At 39.6% G+C, this 18,677-nt stretch overlaps 1 protein-coding gene across 1 annotated transcript in view; it reads left to right on the forward strand.

Moving 5' to 3' along the window:
• hs3st2 (heparan sulfate (glucosamine) 3-O-sulfotransferase 2) overlaps positions 1-14,781 on the forward strand; it is a 39,916-nt gene extending 25,135 nt beyond the window's left edge. Inside the window, exon 2 of the mRNA XM_026164498.2 lies at positions 13,430-14,781. Coding sequence (XP_026020283.1) covers positions 13,430-14,048 — 619 coding nt within the window. The 3' untranslated portion in view covers positions 14,049-14,781. The remainder of the gene's footprint in view (positions 1-13,429) is intronic.
• Positions 14,782-18,677: the final 3,896 nt, after the last annotated feature.

The following is an 18,677-nucleotide window of genomic DNA, read 5'->3' on the forward strand; positions in this document are numbered from 1 at the left end:
TTGTACTTTGATCTGTCAAAAAAAAGTGAAGCAGTTTCCATATCTTTATTATGCTATTGGACAAAGTCAGAGCTGAGCACACTCAATCACCTTTAATGTTTAAGAGTATCTAGTTTATAGTTTCAGAGCTTGAATGTGCAAGCATAACTTTAGAAAGAAACAGCAGCACAGAGAAAACAGTCAGGATTAAAATGGTTATCTAGTATTAACATGTTTTTGTTTTTCCTTTCTTTTAAATTGCACTGTGTTTTAAAGCCCAAGATTAAAGACTTCCTCCGGCATTAATTTCCTGTCAACACTTTTGCATTTTACTGTTATTTTTTATGTGTCCTCTAAAGAATTTTATTACCATTTTATCATCATGTGATAATATCTCTGATTGAAGTAGGTGGCACTCATAGAAACCAGAGTCATATAACGTCAGAGTCATATAATAATGTGGAAAACCCCCTATTCTGTGTGAGCATGCTCAGGGCCTGAAACAGAAAACGCAGTTTAAGTGAGAAAGCTGATAACCACTGTTGTTATACCCATTATCTCTCACTGGGATCTTCGGTTTTCTCAAAGCAGCATGAAATCATCTTTAATATATACCCCTCAGGTGGCACACAGAAATAACAACAGATATTGTGACAAAGCCTCAGGAAAGGCAGGCCTGTTTACACGCAAGGGCAATCAGGGAAGTGGCGACAGCTGTGGCAAACTAAACACAGGTGTAGACAATCAAGACAATGACACAGGAAAAAACTAATGGAAGGAAGGAAGGAATACTGAGGAAACTAAACACAAATAACAAACTCCATGTAACAGTAACTGGGACTCAACTACAACAAGAACTAAAGGCTCACAATTGGGGAAAAAAGCACATAGAATCACAGTGAAACTGAGCAAAGAAATATAATATTTTAATAACAATTTAACATATTTCTAAAATAACAAGAATGAAATTGAAAATACTAGATGAGTAAGAGGACCAACAGGAAATCGAAATGTTTATATTTATATATGTTTATATTAATCAGAAATTATGAATAATAATGAAACCAAAAACACTAAGAAAATTCAGAACTTACAATACTGGGACAAAATCCAAGTAGTGTTGAAAAATTGAACTTCCAATTAAAGACTTCAGAGAGGTTATGTTTGTAATCGTTTGGTGCCGAATTATGCAGTATTGATAGAAAGCAGTCTGGGATAACCTAATTCAAATTCAAATTCAAATTCAAATTCAAATTTTATTTGTCACGTACACAGTCATACACAGTACGATATGTAGTGAAATGCTTGGACAACTGCTCGTGACCTAAAGAAAACAAAAAAGGAAAAGGCTATGAATAAGATAGGAAATAAATATGAAAAATTAAAAAGGGTAAATTTAACTAAGAAGGAATAAAATATAAATTAAGGTTAAAAATGAAATAACTGTACAACACAAATTAGAATGAAGGGTAAATTTAACTGGGAGAATAAGATAAAATATATAAATTAAAGTTGAAAATAAAATAACTGTACAACAAAATACACAATATAGAACTATATAAAAATGTATGAAGAAATACAAATAAATATATACACAATAACAGCAGCATATACACAATAACAGCAGCGTGATTTAAGTAATGAAGTGAAAACAATGTCCAGAATGTCCAGTGTGTGTAAGAACTGTATGTGTGGGTCAGTACTGTATGGTGGTGTGATTGAGAGACCGTATCGCCTGCGGGAAGAAGCTCCTCCTCAGTCTCTCTGTGTTGGTCTTCAGGGAGTGGAATCGCTTTCCTGACCTCAACAGAGAGAACAGTCTGTTGTTGGGATGGCTGAGGTCCTTCACGATCTTCCTGGCCTTGGTCCAGCACCGCCTGCTGTAGATTGAGTGCAGGTCAGGGAGCTCGGAGCGGATGGTGCGCTCAGCTGACCGCACAACCCTCTGTAGAGCTCGTCTGTCCTGCATGGTGCTGTTCCCGAACCAGGTTAAGATGTTTCCCGCCAGGATGCTCTCTATGGTGCAGGAGTAAAAGTTCCTGAGCACCTTGGAGGGCAGTTGGAAGTCTCTCAAGCGTCTGAGGTGGTAGAGACACTGACGGGCCTTTTTCACCACGGTGTTGATGTGACAGGACCATGACAGGTCCTGCGTGATGTGAACTCCGAGGTATTTGAAGCTGTCCACTCTCTCCACTGGGCACTCGTTGATGACAGGGGTCTGGTAGTTCCTCTCCTGCTTAGTGCTGAAGTCCACTATCAGCTCCTTTGTCTTACTGACGTTTAGAAGGAGGTTGTTCCTCTGGCACCAGTTCTCCAGATTCCTAATCTCCTTCAGGTAGGCCGTCTCGTTGTTATCAGAGATCAGGCCCACCACGACGGTGTCGTCAGCAAACTTGATGATGGTGGTGGAGCTGGTAGTGGCCACACAGTCATATGTGTACAAAGAGTACAGCAGGGGGCTCAGAACACACCCCTGGGGGGCTCCAGTGCCGAGAGTGGTGGAGGCTGAGACATGTCCGCCCATCCTTACTGCCTGTGGTCTGCCAGTTAGGAAGTTGGAGATCCACAGACACATAGATGAGCTGAGTCCCAGATGCTCCAGCTTGGTGGTGAGTGTGGAGGGAATTATGGTGTTAAATGCAGAGCTGTAGTCTATGAAGAGCATTTTAACATAATTCCCCCTTCTAGTGTCCAAGTGAGTGAGTGATGTGTGGAGGAGATGAGAGATGGCATCGTCTGTGGAACGATTTGGACGGTAAGCAAACTGTAGTGGGTCCAGTGTGTCTGGTAGTGAGGAAATGATGAAGTCTCTGACCAGGTGTTCAAAGCACTTCATCACTACTGAGGTGAGGGCTACAGGGCGATAGTCATTGAGAGAAGCAGGGTGGGGTTTCTTCGGGACAGGAACAATGATGGACTCTTTGAAGCATGTGGGGATCACCGACTGAGATAGAGAGATGTTGAATATCTCAGTGAACACAGGAGCTAGCTGGTATGCGCAGTCTCTTAGGATACGACCTGGGATGCCGTCTGGTCCTGCTGCTTTCCTGGTGTTCACTCTCTTGAAGGCTCTCCTTACTTCATGCTCGGAGATGACGAGCACGTTTCCGGTGCTGGCAGTATCTTCCTGTCTGCAGCCGTTAGCGCCGCTAACACTAGCATTGTTGGAGTCCTTAGCTGCAGCCTCGAAGCGAGCATAGAAAGTGTTCAGCTCGTCTGCCAGAGTCACGGCCGCGTTCGTCATACCGGTTGTTGGTGCTTTATAGTCCGTTATTGTCCTTAGTCCCCGCCACAGGCTCCTAGAGTCACTCTGTTGGAGTTGTGACTCTAGTTTCCTCCCGTAGCGCTGCTTCGCCTCTTTCACCGCCCTCCGCACGTTATATGACGCGGCTTTGTACGGGTCCATGTCCCCCGTCATGAGTCCCGTGTTGTAGGCAGGGGTGCGGGATCTCAGAGCGTCGCGGATGGTTTTATCCACCCACGGCTTCTGGTTGGGAAACGTGATAGTCTTTGTCTCCACGGTATCATCCGCTAGTTTCCCGATGAATCCCACAACCGCTTCCGTAAACACGTTGACATCATCATCGGAGCTGTTTCTGAACATGCCCCAGTCTGCGTCATCGAGTGCGTCCTGTAACGCGGCCACCGATTGATCCGTCCAGCGCGCGACCTTCCTCTGAACCGGAACTTCCTGTTTCAGCCTTTGCTTGTATTTTGGGATGAGGAAGATGGCGGCGTGATCAGATTTGCCAAAAGGAGGGCGGGATTGTGCCTTGTAGCCGTCCTTGACCGTAGTGTAGCAGTGGTCCAGTGTCCTTTCACCTCTGGTGGGGCAGGAGATGTGTTGATAAAAGTTCGGCGCTGCGCGTTTGAGGTTGGCGCTATTAAAGTCCCCCGTCACAATAAGCGCAGCGTCCCGGTGTTGTGTCTGGTGCTGTGTGAGTGCCTCATGCAGCTCGCATAAGGCGGTGACCGTGTCCGCTTGTGGTGGAATATAAACGGCACTTATAATGACTGATGTAAATTCCCGAGGTAGATAAAAAGGACGACACATGATGGACAGTAGTTCCAGATTTGGTGTGCAGGAGCGTGTGAGAGGAACAACGTTCGCACTGTTGCACCAGTTGTTGTTCACCATTAAACACACGCCGCCTCCCCTTGACTTCCCCGAGTCCCGTGTCCTGTCCATGCGGTGAACCGAGAAGAACTCGGCCGGCTGGATGGCGTGGTCCGGCACCGCTGGGTTCAGCCATGTCTCGGTGAAGCAGAGGAGATTGCAGTCCCGAATGTCTCTCTGGAACTTTACCCTGGCCCTGAGGTCGTCAAGCTTGTTCTCCAGTGACTGGACGTTGGCGAGCAGGATGCTAGGCAGAGGTGTGCGGTGTGCACGAGCTCTCAGCCTGTTCCTGACGCCGGCTCGCTTCCCTCTAGGCCGCCGCCGCTTCCCTTTGTTCTCCCTCAAGATCTCACTCGGCCAGCTCGGATCCGGAGTTAAAAACTTCGAATTGTGAGTACATTGTAAACCAATAGAAACAAGAGTGTCACTGTCATACCTAATGTACCCAATGGTGGTGATTTTGCCGATTTAGAAACGCTGAAAACTAACTTAAAAAACAAAGACAAAGAAAAAGTGGTCGGAGCAGTCGTGACGGCAGCCGACCTCACCGGCGCCATCACCTAATTTAAATCTTTATGTTATCAGTGCATAGTATAGTCATAAGATTGAGGGTAATAACATTTTTAATAGATACGTTAATAACTGTAACATAATAAACTTTAACAACAAAGCTGCATATTGCACAGGGCAGTGCTTACCTATACTGCACCACCGGCCTACTGCAGTTGACCAATAAATAAATATATATATATATATATATATATATATATATATATATATATATATATATAACAGATAATAACAAGCAAAATGCTGTACCCGGGTTTAATAGGGAATCCTTGGTACTTCAAATGAAGATGTTCATATTTGTAGGTTATTAATTTTGTAATGATATAGCAGCATCTGGGGGGAACTCAGCATGGAGTCCAAACCCCCTGCTTCCACATTGCCAACAGAGAAAATCATTGAGCAAACTAGCCAGCAAGCTTTTTCAGGTTCACTTTAATATTTAGACTATCTTTCAGCATACTACACTTCATTAATGAGAGGCAAGGACTGACGTGCTTTCTGCAGTTGACCCCAACAAAGCTGTAGATAAGAGATGCAAAAGGATGTTCATTTCTGTGTTTTCTTCCTTTTCTCATTAATATTCTACCACAGTGTAATGTTTTCAAAATTCATTTTTATATGACGCTCATACCGACATTGTAATTATTACCAGAATGGTCAGAGTAGTTATTCTAAGACTAACTCCAGCACAAATTCTAAATGTCACCACTTCAATCATTTAAGTCAGTGTTTTTAAAATTATAAGTGTGTTGGTAAGAAGTGAAAACGTGTCACTGTGACATTATTACATTAAATCAGCTGTTGAATGTTTTAATTAATTAAAAAAAAAAGTGCAATTGCAGATTCAAATGCAGTGCTGAAGCATCCAGAACAAATTAGCTTTCATCCATGTTCTCCAGGAGCCGGCCTCATTTACTGTATTGAGCAGATCTTCCACCCATGAGTTCATTTTCTTGAAGTGATTAAAATGTCAGAGCCAAGACTGTAATGCATCCTGACTTAAAGTTTGACCAAGAATTGTGAAGTAGATTGCAAATTACCCCCAAAGAATTTACTACTTATTCTGAGTGAGAAGGTGGTAATCAATCAAGGCACTTCACTCAAATGTCAGTTAATCAAGGTGTGTGTCTGGGTTTTTGTGCATGTGTTTGTGTTCGCAGGTCCAAAAAGCAAAGTGTTCAAATGGGAGTGTATTTTAATTCGAAGCATTTTGATTCAAACTTTCAGAAACAGTGACTGCCCCCCAAACAAGTCTAGGGGAATTAAAATCTATATATTTTGTTGTAACAAATAATTATTATCCACAGAGTTCGTGAGCAGCTTTTGCGTACCTGCTGCTGCAGGAACCCTCAGTTTTATCTTTTTATTTCAGATGCCGTCTGCAGTGCTGATAGTTTCTTGGTATGGTGAGGGGGGGGGAAAAAACAAAAACGCTGAAAAGCACAATTTTTGATGATGGGTTCAGACACCTGCCTCAGGTATTGCATATTCTCCTTCGGGCTTGATTCCTGCTATCTCGGTAATGAAGAGACACACAAATGAGGCTGCTACTACTGTGTGTTTAAGTGAGCAAAGGTGTATGCTTTATTAAAATAAAATATTCAGTCTGTTTCAGCTAAAAATCAGCCATACCCGACCGAATTGTGTGATAACCAGACAAATAAACTTGGACATAAACCTTTGCTCCAGTGTTCACGATTAACATCTCTCTAAATATCTCACTAATATAAAAGTGTCCCTGTTAAATGGTTATGATTTTAATATATAAAAGAGGACCATCATTGTTTGATTATTGGATTTTACTTTTTGCTCCCTGGCTGAAGTTATAGCTAGTTAAACAATATGATGAAACATCAGGTAATTATTTAAAGAATCATAAAAAGAACGTGAGAGTCGGAGGATGCAAAGCCGAAGATAAATGTAAAAATAATTTATGTGTAAACAGATAATGAAGAAAAAACACAATTTGTTTCATAATTGGTAACAAATTGTGCTTCATTCAAGAAATTCCCTCAGAAAACAATAATTAACTCATATAAGATTTATTCATCCATTAATGACAATTACTGTAAACACCTGAATAGTTTTAGTAGGAATCACACTCACTGCTGGTGTAATGCTTTCCACTCAGGCCTGAGAAAAGTTGGTGGAGATATCCTGTACAGGCTGGGAAATCAGCCCTATTCAATTCTGAAATAGATTTCTAGATGTTCCCTGAAGATATATTTTAAATGGCCTCGTCTCATTTTCCTGGTTTTGGGCTCATAGAACATGTACACAAAAGCTGAGGTAGAAAGCATCCATGTCTGAGATTAACTAAACCAACTGAACACCTCCCAGCACACATTGATGGGAAAAATTTATAGAACTATTACCACTCAATCTAGATTTTATAAATCTTTCTGGACTAAATAGATTAAAACCTAAAATTCTAAACATGTATTCATTATTTCAAAGTTTTCCAATGATTGCATTTGCAGAAAATGCATTTTGTTCAAGTGTATGTAACGTAAAGAAATCATACATTGCTATTTTGTGCTCACTGGTCATTACTTTCTAATACTGGAAGGAAATAATCCATTACTTTAATTCTTTCATAATGTTGGATGTGATATCTGAAGAATCTATTAAACCTACACTGATTACACTTACACCTTCCTATCACTGTGAGTCAGACCACCTTCAGATGTGTTTTAGATGCATTTGATTTCAAATGTATGCTGCATGCATTAGCACCTTTCAAATGTTAATGTGATTTTAACATGCGGCTGACTGCAGTGTTTTCTCTGTGGACATGTTTATTTAAAAAACTACGTGCATTTTCAAGTAAAAACCTTTTGTCTTGAACAAAAGACCAGAACAGGAGAAGCAGGTCACAAATGAAAAAAGCCAGTAGACCATGTGGTTTAATCTGGTTGGTGGATTACTCCTATTAGAAACAAAAAGCATAGCGGTGTACTACAAAGCAGGTTTAATGTAGTTGGGCGTTCTTGGCAAAAACCTCAAACTCCATTTAGAGGTAATGACAGTATAAAAAGTATTTAGCATGTTTCTCTCGTTACCTGGTCTTCCTGCTTCAGGTTCGCATAAAATGTGACATACCATTTCACTCTTTTGAGCATCACGAGAGGTTAAAGTGGAATCGAGCATCTAAGATTGGGTGTAACAGTGCATATATGAAAAAAATGACTTATAAGACACATGATAATTTGTTTTGTGAGCTCCAGTAGATTTTTCTTTGTGAGCACACTGTGATCAGCTGGCCTATGCTGTACTCCAGTACTCTGCGCTCTTTGTGGATTTAGTCAACCTGGTCTACAAGCTATAAGTAGATAAGTATAGCTCTATGGCTGATTTCCAACACTGTTAAAGTCTGAGAAATATGAAAAAATATCAGAAAACACTTAAACATCTGCAAAAATAGAATGACATAAGGCATATAAGGTGAAAACAGAGTTTGTATAATTCTAACAAGCTTAACAGTCAATATTTGCTCTGTCCAATTTTATTCTTCAACACAGCCTGAGCTCTCTTAGGCGAGCTTTCTTGTAATTTTTTACGTAGTCTCCAGGAATAGTTCTCCAGGCTTCTTCAAGCACATTCAAAGCTCTTTTTTGGATGTTGGCTGCCTTTTATTGTTTCATTGTGTGTATCCAGGTGTGCTTTATTTCCACTGACAGTGTATTTGGGATCATCACCCTTCTGAAAAATTAAGCATTTGGCAGTCAGATGATATCCAGGAAGTACTGCATGGTGGATCAAAATCTGACAGGGTTTTTTTGTGTTTATAATTCTCTCAATTTCTACAAGAGTCGCAGCTCCACTGGATGAAATCCAGCCCCAAACCATGACAGAGCCTCTGATGTTTTACACATGGCTGGAGACACGCACTGCTCTCCTGACCTCCTCCGTACATATTAGTGACAGTGAGTCATAGATCAGTGTTAAGTTTAAAACTTTAAATGATATAGCACTTTTTAAAAAATCTTAATTTACACTCTCTCCTTGGCAGCAGATAGCTATGCTTTGGTTCTGTTGCCACAGTTTCTTTTTCCACCATGAACACATAACAATGAATGTGTTGAAGATGTAAGCAGACACGTAAAAAAGGCAAGGCTGTAGCACACACACTCACACACACATATATAACCCACACCTGTCTCTAAAACATTTAGAACATATCAGAGTTTTTGTTTTTTTGTTTTTTTCTGATAATTTTAAAACAGCAAGATTTTTAGACCATTGAGTTCTGACACCCTCCTGACTAATAAAGAAAATGGCAGATCAATGTGAAATTACTGTTATTGATTGAGTATTCTGAGTGATAAATAGCCTACAAAAATAACTGATCAATTTTCTGTGCTTTGAGCTGCCATTCCACTTGTGTAAAAGACACTAGTGCAGCACATAAGGACTAATTATTAAAATAAAATACTGCAACTTAGTTTTCATTTGGTAATATTACAAGTAGTGTTTTTAAGACAGTTTAAAAATTGTGTGTATAAATGTATTCCTTCAGAAGAAACTCAAAGCAAACTGTAAATAAAAGACAATGTGACATTTTCAGATGACTTCATGTGTTTGGCATCAGGGACAAAGGGAGCCAACTTTGTGACACTGAAAACTTTAAGTTCAACATAACATGATTTAATTGTGCTTTGTAGAATACCATCAGGATGGAAACAGGACAATTACTCCAAGCCACACTTGATCAGTTTCACAAAAAACAACTTCCTGGTCCAGCCTCACATACGATTCAACAGCAGATACGGGAGGTATGCTTTAGACTGTGATTGACATGTTGCTATGGTATTAAAGCACAGTGCGCCTCAGTTTCTCAGCCGTGCCTCATCGGGCTTCAGAACACCAAGATGTTTTTGATGATGATGATGATGATGATGATGGCTTCACAACTGGGCTTTATTAACACAGTAGCTTATAACATCCTTTCCTCCCTTAACTTAAAAATAGAAATGTATTTGAGATTTGTGGGTTTTTTTGTTCTTTTTCTTTAAGGAGATCTTGTCAATACAATATCCATGTCTAGTCCTGCGCCTCACTGGGAATAAACAAGCTTAAAAGACAGGCTCACTACCAGTGGGAGTTAGGAATCCCTGTCAAATATCTTCTAAATTTGACATCCTTATCGTTTTCATAAATGTCACAGTCCCAGCCTCTTCTCCCTGCACTGCAAAGGTGTTAACATGTTCTCTACAGAAAAAGAGTTGTATATGCTTGCACAGTAAACACTATGTGCCCTTTCTCTGTATGTGTTAATGTTAAGCTTTGTGTAATATTAAATTGCAGTTTTTAACCAGTGCATATTGAATTTACTTTGCAACTACACAATCTTCATCTCTGAGGGTGGTAAAAACGTAAGGAATTGACAAATCAGATAACAAAAACACTTATTCGAGAAGACAACTGAAGATCTCTTTAGGTTCTGCACCGCCTTTTTTTATTTTTATTTATTTATTTTTCCAGTGTGTAGCAAAGCTGTTTGCTTGGAAGGTGCTGTTCTTATAAAAGATTAATAGTTCCCTGGTGGCCCCGAGGCACCCGAGCCAACAACTAAGGATTCATAAATAAAACTAAATGGATCAATAATTCCAAGACTGTAGAGGTAACCTATGGCTACCCCTACCTTGAAAGAAAAGGCTTTCAGAAAGGTTAGGTTTTAATCGAAGCCTTCCTCCGGTAATAATAAAGAAAGTTTGATATTTATCATCAGAACTGTGTAGTAATGTATCTGATATCCAGAAACCAATTCACATGCTGAGAATGTAGCTATGTAACATGGTTTAAAGTCACCCAGCACTGTGCTGGACTTGCAGATCAAAAGTATAATGTTTATTTTTGCCATGTCCAGAACCTAATTACTGAGGTTATATGGACACTAAATGTGGCTAATTACTAACCACAATACCATAGATAGTATTTTTTCCACAGATGCATATGATCCAGTCATGAAGCATATCAGTATGTTATGTGTGTGTTCTAAGTACTCATGCAAATGAATGTTGAAGACTAGCAAACAGAAAGCATTCTCCAAGGCTTCAAGGCTCATCTGACACGCCAACATCCGAAGTTAATGTCAGTGTTTTTTGAACATCTCTCACTACCTGTCGTTTGTTTTAATTAGCGCTACACAAGGGAGTTGGGGTTTGACACTTTACAATCTTTAAACTTTTTACTGATGTTTCAGCATTGTTTCAGTGTGAACTTTGTGTCAACCCCAACTTTAGATAAACTATGTGGATAAAAGAGTACTGGGCCAGAATCCCTAATCTTTGAATTCAGGTGTTTTCAGTCCTATTGCAGCAAGTGTACAAAAATCAAGCCAGTAACCATGCAGTCTGCCCTGTGGAGGAATAGATCATTCTAAAGAGCTCACTGAATTTGACCGTGATACTGGAATAGGATGCCATCATTGTGATCAGTGAGTCCATCAAATGTTCTCCATCCTAGCTGTTCCACAATCAGCTGTAAGTGGTATTATTGCAAACTGGGAGGTGTAAGGAAGCACAGTAACTCAGCAACAAAGTAAGAGACAGCATAAAGTTACATAGTACTCTGTTGGCCCAGCAACTGCAGAGTTTGAAACCTCCTCTTGCATTAACATCTGTGATTAAAAAAAATGCATGCCAGGAACTTCACAGCATGGGTTTCTATAGACGAGCAGCTCCTGGAGGTTTAGGTGTCCCGGTGCAGTCTACTACAGCATACACTATATCTGGGTGTATGTTGTTTTGAGATTTCATGTACAGTACAGAGTCTAAGGAGCTGGAAAGAAAAGTGTCTGGACTTCTTTAAGCTTCTTGAAGAAGTTTCACCTCTCACCTGAGAAGCTTCTTCAGTTCTAAGAGCAATTGGTGCCGAGTCCCAGATTTTAAGCCCTATTGGGAGTGTCACTAAGAGGGTCTTGGACTCCCTGTTGTCCCTCTGCCTAATCACAGCCAAGGTGTAAAAACGGGTGTTGGTCACAATCAGCCAAGGTTTCAGGTGATTGTGAGACCTTGCCCCACCCTATCATGTGAATTACTGAGAACAAATGACCCAATGTGTGAGTGACTGTTAAGGTGTCTGGGAAGGGATCTCAAAGCTGGATTTTCACTAGCTGGGCCCACGTCCTCCGTTTAGGTTAGACAGCATTTTAGTAGATGAAGGTGAATGGCTTGGACGTGAATTGAGCAGCGGTTTGGGGAAGGCCTCGAAGGGGACTGCTGGTGGCTCCCGGGCCTAGCAGATCCCCATGTACTAAATAGAAGCGAAGAAGTTAAAGAATTGGCACATAAACGAGAATGAACAGCTTGTAGAACTGGGGGAACATATATAGATAAGAACCGGAAGAAACATGTTTGGAGGCGTGGTCCCACCCCTGAAATTCGATACTTTATCTCCACATAGATGGCAGACAGTTGGTGTCGTGAGCCACCCCCTCTGTTCAAGCAGGGTCGTTCACAGTGGACGTAGATGGCTTCTTTCATCTGGGACTCTCCACCAATTGCTCTTAGAACTGAAGAAGCTTCTCAGATGAGAGGTGAAATGTCTTCAAGAAACTTAGATAAGCCCAAACGCTTTTTTTCCCCAAGCTCCTTAGACTACGATGACCTGGATGACTGAGACCCTTCACAGACATTTACAGTACAGACATTTAAGCATTCTTTTTAACATGCCATCAACCCAGCATTTGTCCTAACCACCAAATATCAAACATATTGCAGACACAAAATATTAATGTTATGTTTTCAGGTACTCTGTAATCTGTAATAATAAACATAAAAGGCTATTTTAAAAGAACTGTCTCGGAGCTGTTCCTATCAAATTGGTGAGTTATTTTGCCAAAGCTACAGCAGTCACTTGAATATGTAGAGCAAAGACATAACTATAGAGAAGTATGGATGATCTCTGAATCGTGAACAGGGGATCCATTGTCTCAACAGCCAACACCAGATGGTTATTAATCAACTTTTATTGAACCAAAGTGCCAAAGCAGAATGACATATTACACTGCGAAGGGAAACTCTTGTGACAAATAGGACGAATAAAATCATTTGCCTGTGGATGTGCAAAGCCATTATCTTGGCAGCATGATGATGATAATTATGATGCATGTTTTGGTTGTACAAGCTGTCCTGTCAGCACCGAATGCCTAACAAATACATCCACACCGTGTTTATTTGGGTGTTTGTTTTAACAATGCAGTGCAAAAGACGGACAACTTTCTTTGTTAGCTCTTAAATATTTTGTATTTTTCTCTTGCTGTTATACAAAAGTCAGTAAGATTTGACATTGACATTTAATTAATGCTTTTTTTGTTTCTTCTTTCCTTATATTATTAATTAATATTTTCAATGCAAGACCAAAATAGACATATTTGTGAGTAATAACTTTATAACTATAATAAAAAGAATTAGAGACACACTAAGTTTAAATTTCAATTTGCCATTATGCATAATTTGTGCTTTTGATTTTGGTTGTTATTAATGACAATATGCTTAACTAAAGATTTTGGATCTTCCTCATTGTGGAATTGCTGCTTGCCTAAAAATATTTGAACACCCACTTTTTTTTAGCTCTGTGATCCAACTGACAGCCTTTAAACTTCCACCTAAGATAGATGTGTGTGTGTGTGTGTGTGTGTGGGGGGAGGGGGGGGTTCAGTCATAAAACATAAAAGCATGTGGAAATATTCCTGGACATGAAAATAACAACTCCTGGTGACTCATTCATGTGAATTTTATTTTTTGTCTTTCTTCCCAGGGGACTAATGCCACGTACACTAGACAGCCAGATCACATTAGAGAAGACTCCCAGCTACTTTGTTACCAGAGAGGCTCCCAGACGCATTTCCAGCATGTCCCATGAGACCAAGCTGATCGTTGTGGTGCGTAACCCAGTCACAAGAGCCATTTCTGACTACACACAGACGCTTTCCAAGAAGCCTGACATTCCCACGTTTGAAGAGCTGGCCTTTAAGAACAGAAGCTTAGGTCTTGTTGATACTTCCTGGAATGCCATTCGGATTGGGATGTATATTGTGCACCTGGAGAACTGGCTGCAATACTTTCGCTTGTCGCAAATGCACTTTGTGAGCGGTGAGCGACTGATAACAGATCCAGCAGGGGAAATGGGACGTGTCCAGGACTTTTTGGGACTGAAACGAATTATTACGGACAAACACTTCTACTTTAATCGAACCAAAGGTTTCCCCTGCCTGAAGAAACCAGAGAGCAGCAGCCAGCCACGATGCCTCGGTAAATCCAAGGGTAGGACTCATGTACAGATTGAGGAGGAGGTCATAGAACAGCTGCAGGAGTTTTATAGACCATTTAACATCAAATTCTATGAAACTGTAGGACAAGACTTCAAGTGGGATTGAATGTACCTTATTGAGAGAGTGTTGTTTATTAAAATGTCTGTACCACTGGAGAAATGTATCTTTAACAAAATATTTGAAAGAAAAGTTTATTGAGATATGTAGATTAAAGAAAAGATCTAAAAGAAATGATATAGAACTCTGACTTCAAAGCTTAAATATAGAAATGATTTCACAACATTCCCGATCATTCTGGGGACAAAAATTTCTTTAAGAAAACACTTAATATATACAAACACGGTTTTCTTGTCATACATGGCATTAGGAATTCATTAACATGCAAATAGTTCTCCATTAACTAATTCATTAAGAAGTAGCCAACACCTTCTTAATGAATTAGAAGGCTTAGTCATTTAGTCACACCAGACATAAAAAGATTGCATTGCTTGAATATTCATTAACAAGATTGCTTATTTATTCAGTATTTCTGCTGGAACTGAACCACTGTCTTTACTGTCAAAAAGCACTCAACATGATGTCGCAGCAAACCGCCAAACCGATAATAAAACCAGCCTGTCAGTTATTCTGCAATGCATTTTATTGCCTTACTGTTGACAAAAGCTTGCAAGGAAAATTAAGAATGTGTGAATAAAAAAAATAAAATGTGAATAAAAATCATCATCTTTATTAAAATGGCTTCTGTATTACTGATAAAGGTTAGAATTTGCTGAACTCATTCAGCTCTTGCTGTGTTTACATTTTTGTTGTGATCATCAAAATAAAAGACTGCATTCAAGGTTTTATCTTTTTTAAATTCTTGGTGTGAATAATCTTATAATAGAGATATAATAAAGACATTTTTCCCAGTTAGAAAGCACAAGATCACTTATACACAACCATCTTATCTATTGAGATAAAAAAAAAACAAAAAAAATTCTCCTCTCGCCCCTGCGGGTGGTATTGCCTTCAACCTCGGGTCCTCTACCAGAGGCCTGGGAGCTTGATGGTCCTGCGCAGTATCTTAGCTGTTCCCAGGACTGCACTCTTCTGGACAGAGATCTCCGATGTTGTTCCTGGGATCTGCTGGAGCCACTCACCTAGCATGGAAGTCACCATACCAGGTACTCTGATTACCAGTGGGCCACTGATATCTTCACCCTCCACATCTTCTCGAGCTCTTCTCTGAGCCCTTGGTACTTCTTCAGCTTTTTGTGTTCCTTCTTCCAGATATTGCTGTCATTCAGTATCGCTGCATCTATCACTACAGCCGTCTTCGTCTGGTTGGTTAGCCACCACCATTTTGTTCGTCTGTATATGGAAGTCCCGCAGGATCTTAGATCGATCATTCTCAACCACCCTATGAGGCGTCTCCGGCACAGATGTTCCTGTACACTATGCCGGCCACTTAGTTATGCCGTTCCACTGGTGGGACTTCTGGATGTCAGCCTCTTCCTCTATCTGCCGGTGGTACATACCATGCAAGGGCCACATTAACCACATAAATTTCACTCTGAAGCCAATCAGAGTGGTCATTAATGATTTCCACTGATGACTCCAAAATTCTCAGAAAAAAAGGAGAAAATGAATGAAAACAAAAGTCAATCTTCAAAAGTACTGATGAGCTTAAAGAGTCTGACTGTAGAGTCTGAGATAGCTCTTGGGTTTGTTTGTTTTTTTGCAGTTTCTCTAAGTACTGCACACTCTGGTCCTGGGCTGAATTTGGTGGGATGTCCACTCCTAGGGGCAAGATTAGGGCATTGTGTTATCACACAGCTGTATGTAATCAGAAAATATCTGAATCTAAAACTTTACAAATAAAAATTACACACACTTTTCATGACATCAGCTAAACTTAATAGAAACTACAAATGAAAATGCCTCACAGTGTCATTTTCAGTGATGTTTCACAGTAATGACACGGGATAGCTTCATCTTGAAAGTGTAGATCATATTAGAATATTCTATATTAGAATATAGAATATATATATATATATATATATATATATACAAGGAAAACATCCTGGCTGAACCAATTTGCTGTACTAATTTTCAAACTAGTTCTTGCATATTTAGCATATGAAAAGCAGTAAATTCTTCTATAGGTGTTTCACTTTCATTGTTTAATCTCCTGCTACAGGGCTTTAAATTCAGGAGTTCTATCTAGTCACACTTAGACTAATGTGCAAATGTGACAATGTGACCTTCCATATTAAGGAAATTAGATATTCACTTGCATTCCGACTGTGCTCCACCAGTACATGTCCGTCGGCCAACGGCAGTATTTAAACTGTCATTTGTGATATTCCCCATTAATTTTTGATTAACCTGCCAATGCTGTCTTCAGCTGCCTGCTACTTAGTGAGCCATCAGCAGACACACCAGTTTAGCAACAAGCTCAACTTTATCTCTGCTCAGTTAATTATAACTTTTCCCCAAGAATGCTTAGAGCTTGATGACATGGCGCTGAGGAAAAGCTCCCACATCATTGCCACCATATGATACCCAATGAATACTCTCATGTGTTATCAGTCCTAAATATGACTTTTTTCCCCGTGTGACTTCTATTAAAAGATAATAAACTTTTTTGGAAATATTCATGCTTCCTTAACCAAATGCAACAAATTGCACTGGGCCACATAGCTTTTCCACATTTATATTTTTGTTGTTGTTGCTTCTTTTTTTTTTTTTTTAAGACAACCTACGCCTTCAATGTCACAGATGTAGCTGCGGCGATCAAAGCACACAGTTCATTGATGTATATATTGTATTAACTCCTCATTATGAAGAAACAAAGGTTCACAAGCTGTCTGACTAACCTTTCTAACCTTCAAAGTAAATACCAAAGAAGCTCTTGTAAATGTCATGAACTTTGAAAGACTCCCAGGTAAAATACACCTCTGCTACTCATCAGAAATGTCTGGCCGTACACACTGAAATCCATTACCATGGAGTCCATTTATTTTCCTTTTTATTAAATAAAAATAAATAACGAAGCAGAATTCAAATATGTCTTTTACAGTCACCTCTTGTGGACTCTAAAGCTGCAGAGTGCTTTTGAAACTGCCATTATAAAAGTCTATTGAGCTTGTATTTCAACCTCGAAACTTCTCACACACTTCACAATCATCTGTGCGTGTGTGCCACTGTATTTTAGGTAAGACATCTAAAGAAAAACAGCTATTTATATTCTCTAGCTCATATACCCTGTCTAAAAATAAATAAATAAATAACAATAAAATGATTTAAAAATGTTAGAATATTTGTAGACTTGTTCTCTCTAGTGTGCCTTGTTTTATATTCAATTTCTTGACATTTCCACATGCAGTGGAAACTGATCTCCACCTTGTTTCTTGGTGGAATGTATAATTTCTCCCAAAAAGTCTTTTTTTTCATTTGGGGTATAGTGTGACAGTATTTATATGGATACATCTCCTTGTCCCCTTTAATGAGCCAAAGCCATGGAGGATAATGAGGATGTCCCTTTTCTCGATGGACAATGAGAAGAGCAGACTTTCTTTTAGATGATTTGAAACTTGGCAGCCAGAAACCCCTCTAGATGAAATCTCATTAAATACTAAAATGGCATACGCGGTAACCTCTACCTGCATCGATGCGCTGTTTGAATATGTCATCATTCCCCAAGGTATTTCCTAGAATATGTTCTATCACTGTGCATCTTCAAGTACTTCAAGCTTTTCCTCTAAATTAAAGGATGTACAAAACTGATTTATTTCCACTGCAGATGCATGTTAGGATTTTCTGAGGACGTTTCAAATGTCTCTGCAATTTCACCATGGTTGATGCGACTGACAAATTTTTGTGCCGCACTAATGAAATTCTTCCCATTAAGAGCACTACACATTCTTGGGAGAAAGAGGAGTAACATAGCCACACACGCACAACTGCTATATGTACATGCACACACCACTAACCAATGTAAAAACCTTTCCCCTCACCTCATTTCCTCTGGTCTGTTGAACATGTGCTGCTTGCCTTACCTTCAGAAAGGTCAAGTGCAGAACTGGTCTCCAGGCACACACTCAACTAATTAAGCAGTAGTGGTGGAAGATGCGTACCAGCTCCTAGGAGACCGCTGCAGTCGGTAGCCACCCTCGAGGCTACCGAATATATTGTTTCGAATGCAAGCACAGAAGGGATTTGCATTACACTGCTCTTGTGAAATATGAAAGACCACTACTATTATATATCAGGACAGAAATCAACTTTATGGTAACATTGAGAAAAAACCCAAAAACCAATGTCTGAATCACTCAGCTATTCCCATTTTTTAATGCAAATCATTAAAACATTACTTATTATTAAATACCATAAAACAAATGCAAGTATATATATATATATATTATCTTAATTGTGATAGTATGAGAATGTAAATGCAAAATGCTTATTTGATTAAAAGATTTGGTCATTTATTTTTATCCATCAATGGCTTTATCATTGAAAGGAAATGTTCCTTAAAAAGAAAGAGAAAAAAACAAACAACCAAAAAGAAACTACCTCTACTGCATTCCAGCCAACAGCATTGCAGAAGTGTTCTTCTGGATGATATTTTTACTGGAAAAATAAGACAAAAATGCATATAGGTACTAGTTCAGTGCTGAATTTACATTCACCAGCTATCAGGAATGCCTGTGCTTCCAGGTAATAATCACACACATTTACAGTTTGCTAGGT

The sequence above is a fragment of the Astatotilapia calliptera genome, chromosome 4 (genome assembly GCF_964374335.1).
Source record: "Astatotilapia calliptera chromosome 4, fAstCal68.1, whole genome shotgun sequence".
NCBI classification, from domain to species: domain Eukaryota; kingdom Metazoa; phylum Chordata; class Actinopteri; order Cichliformes; family Cichlidae; genus Astatotilapia; species Astatotilapia calliptera.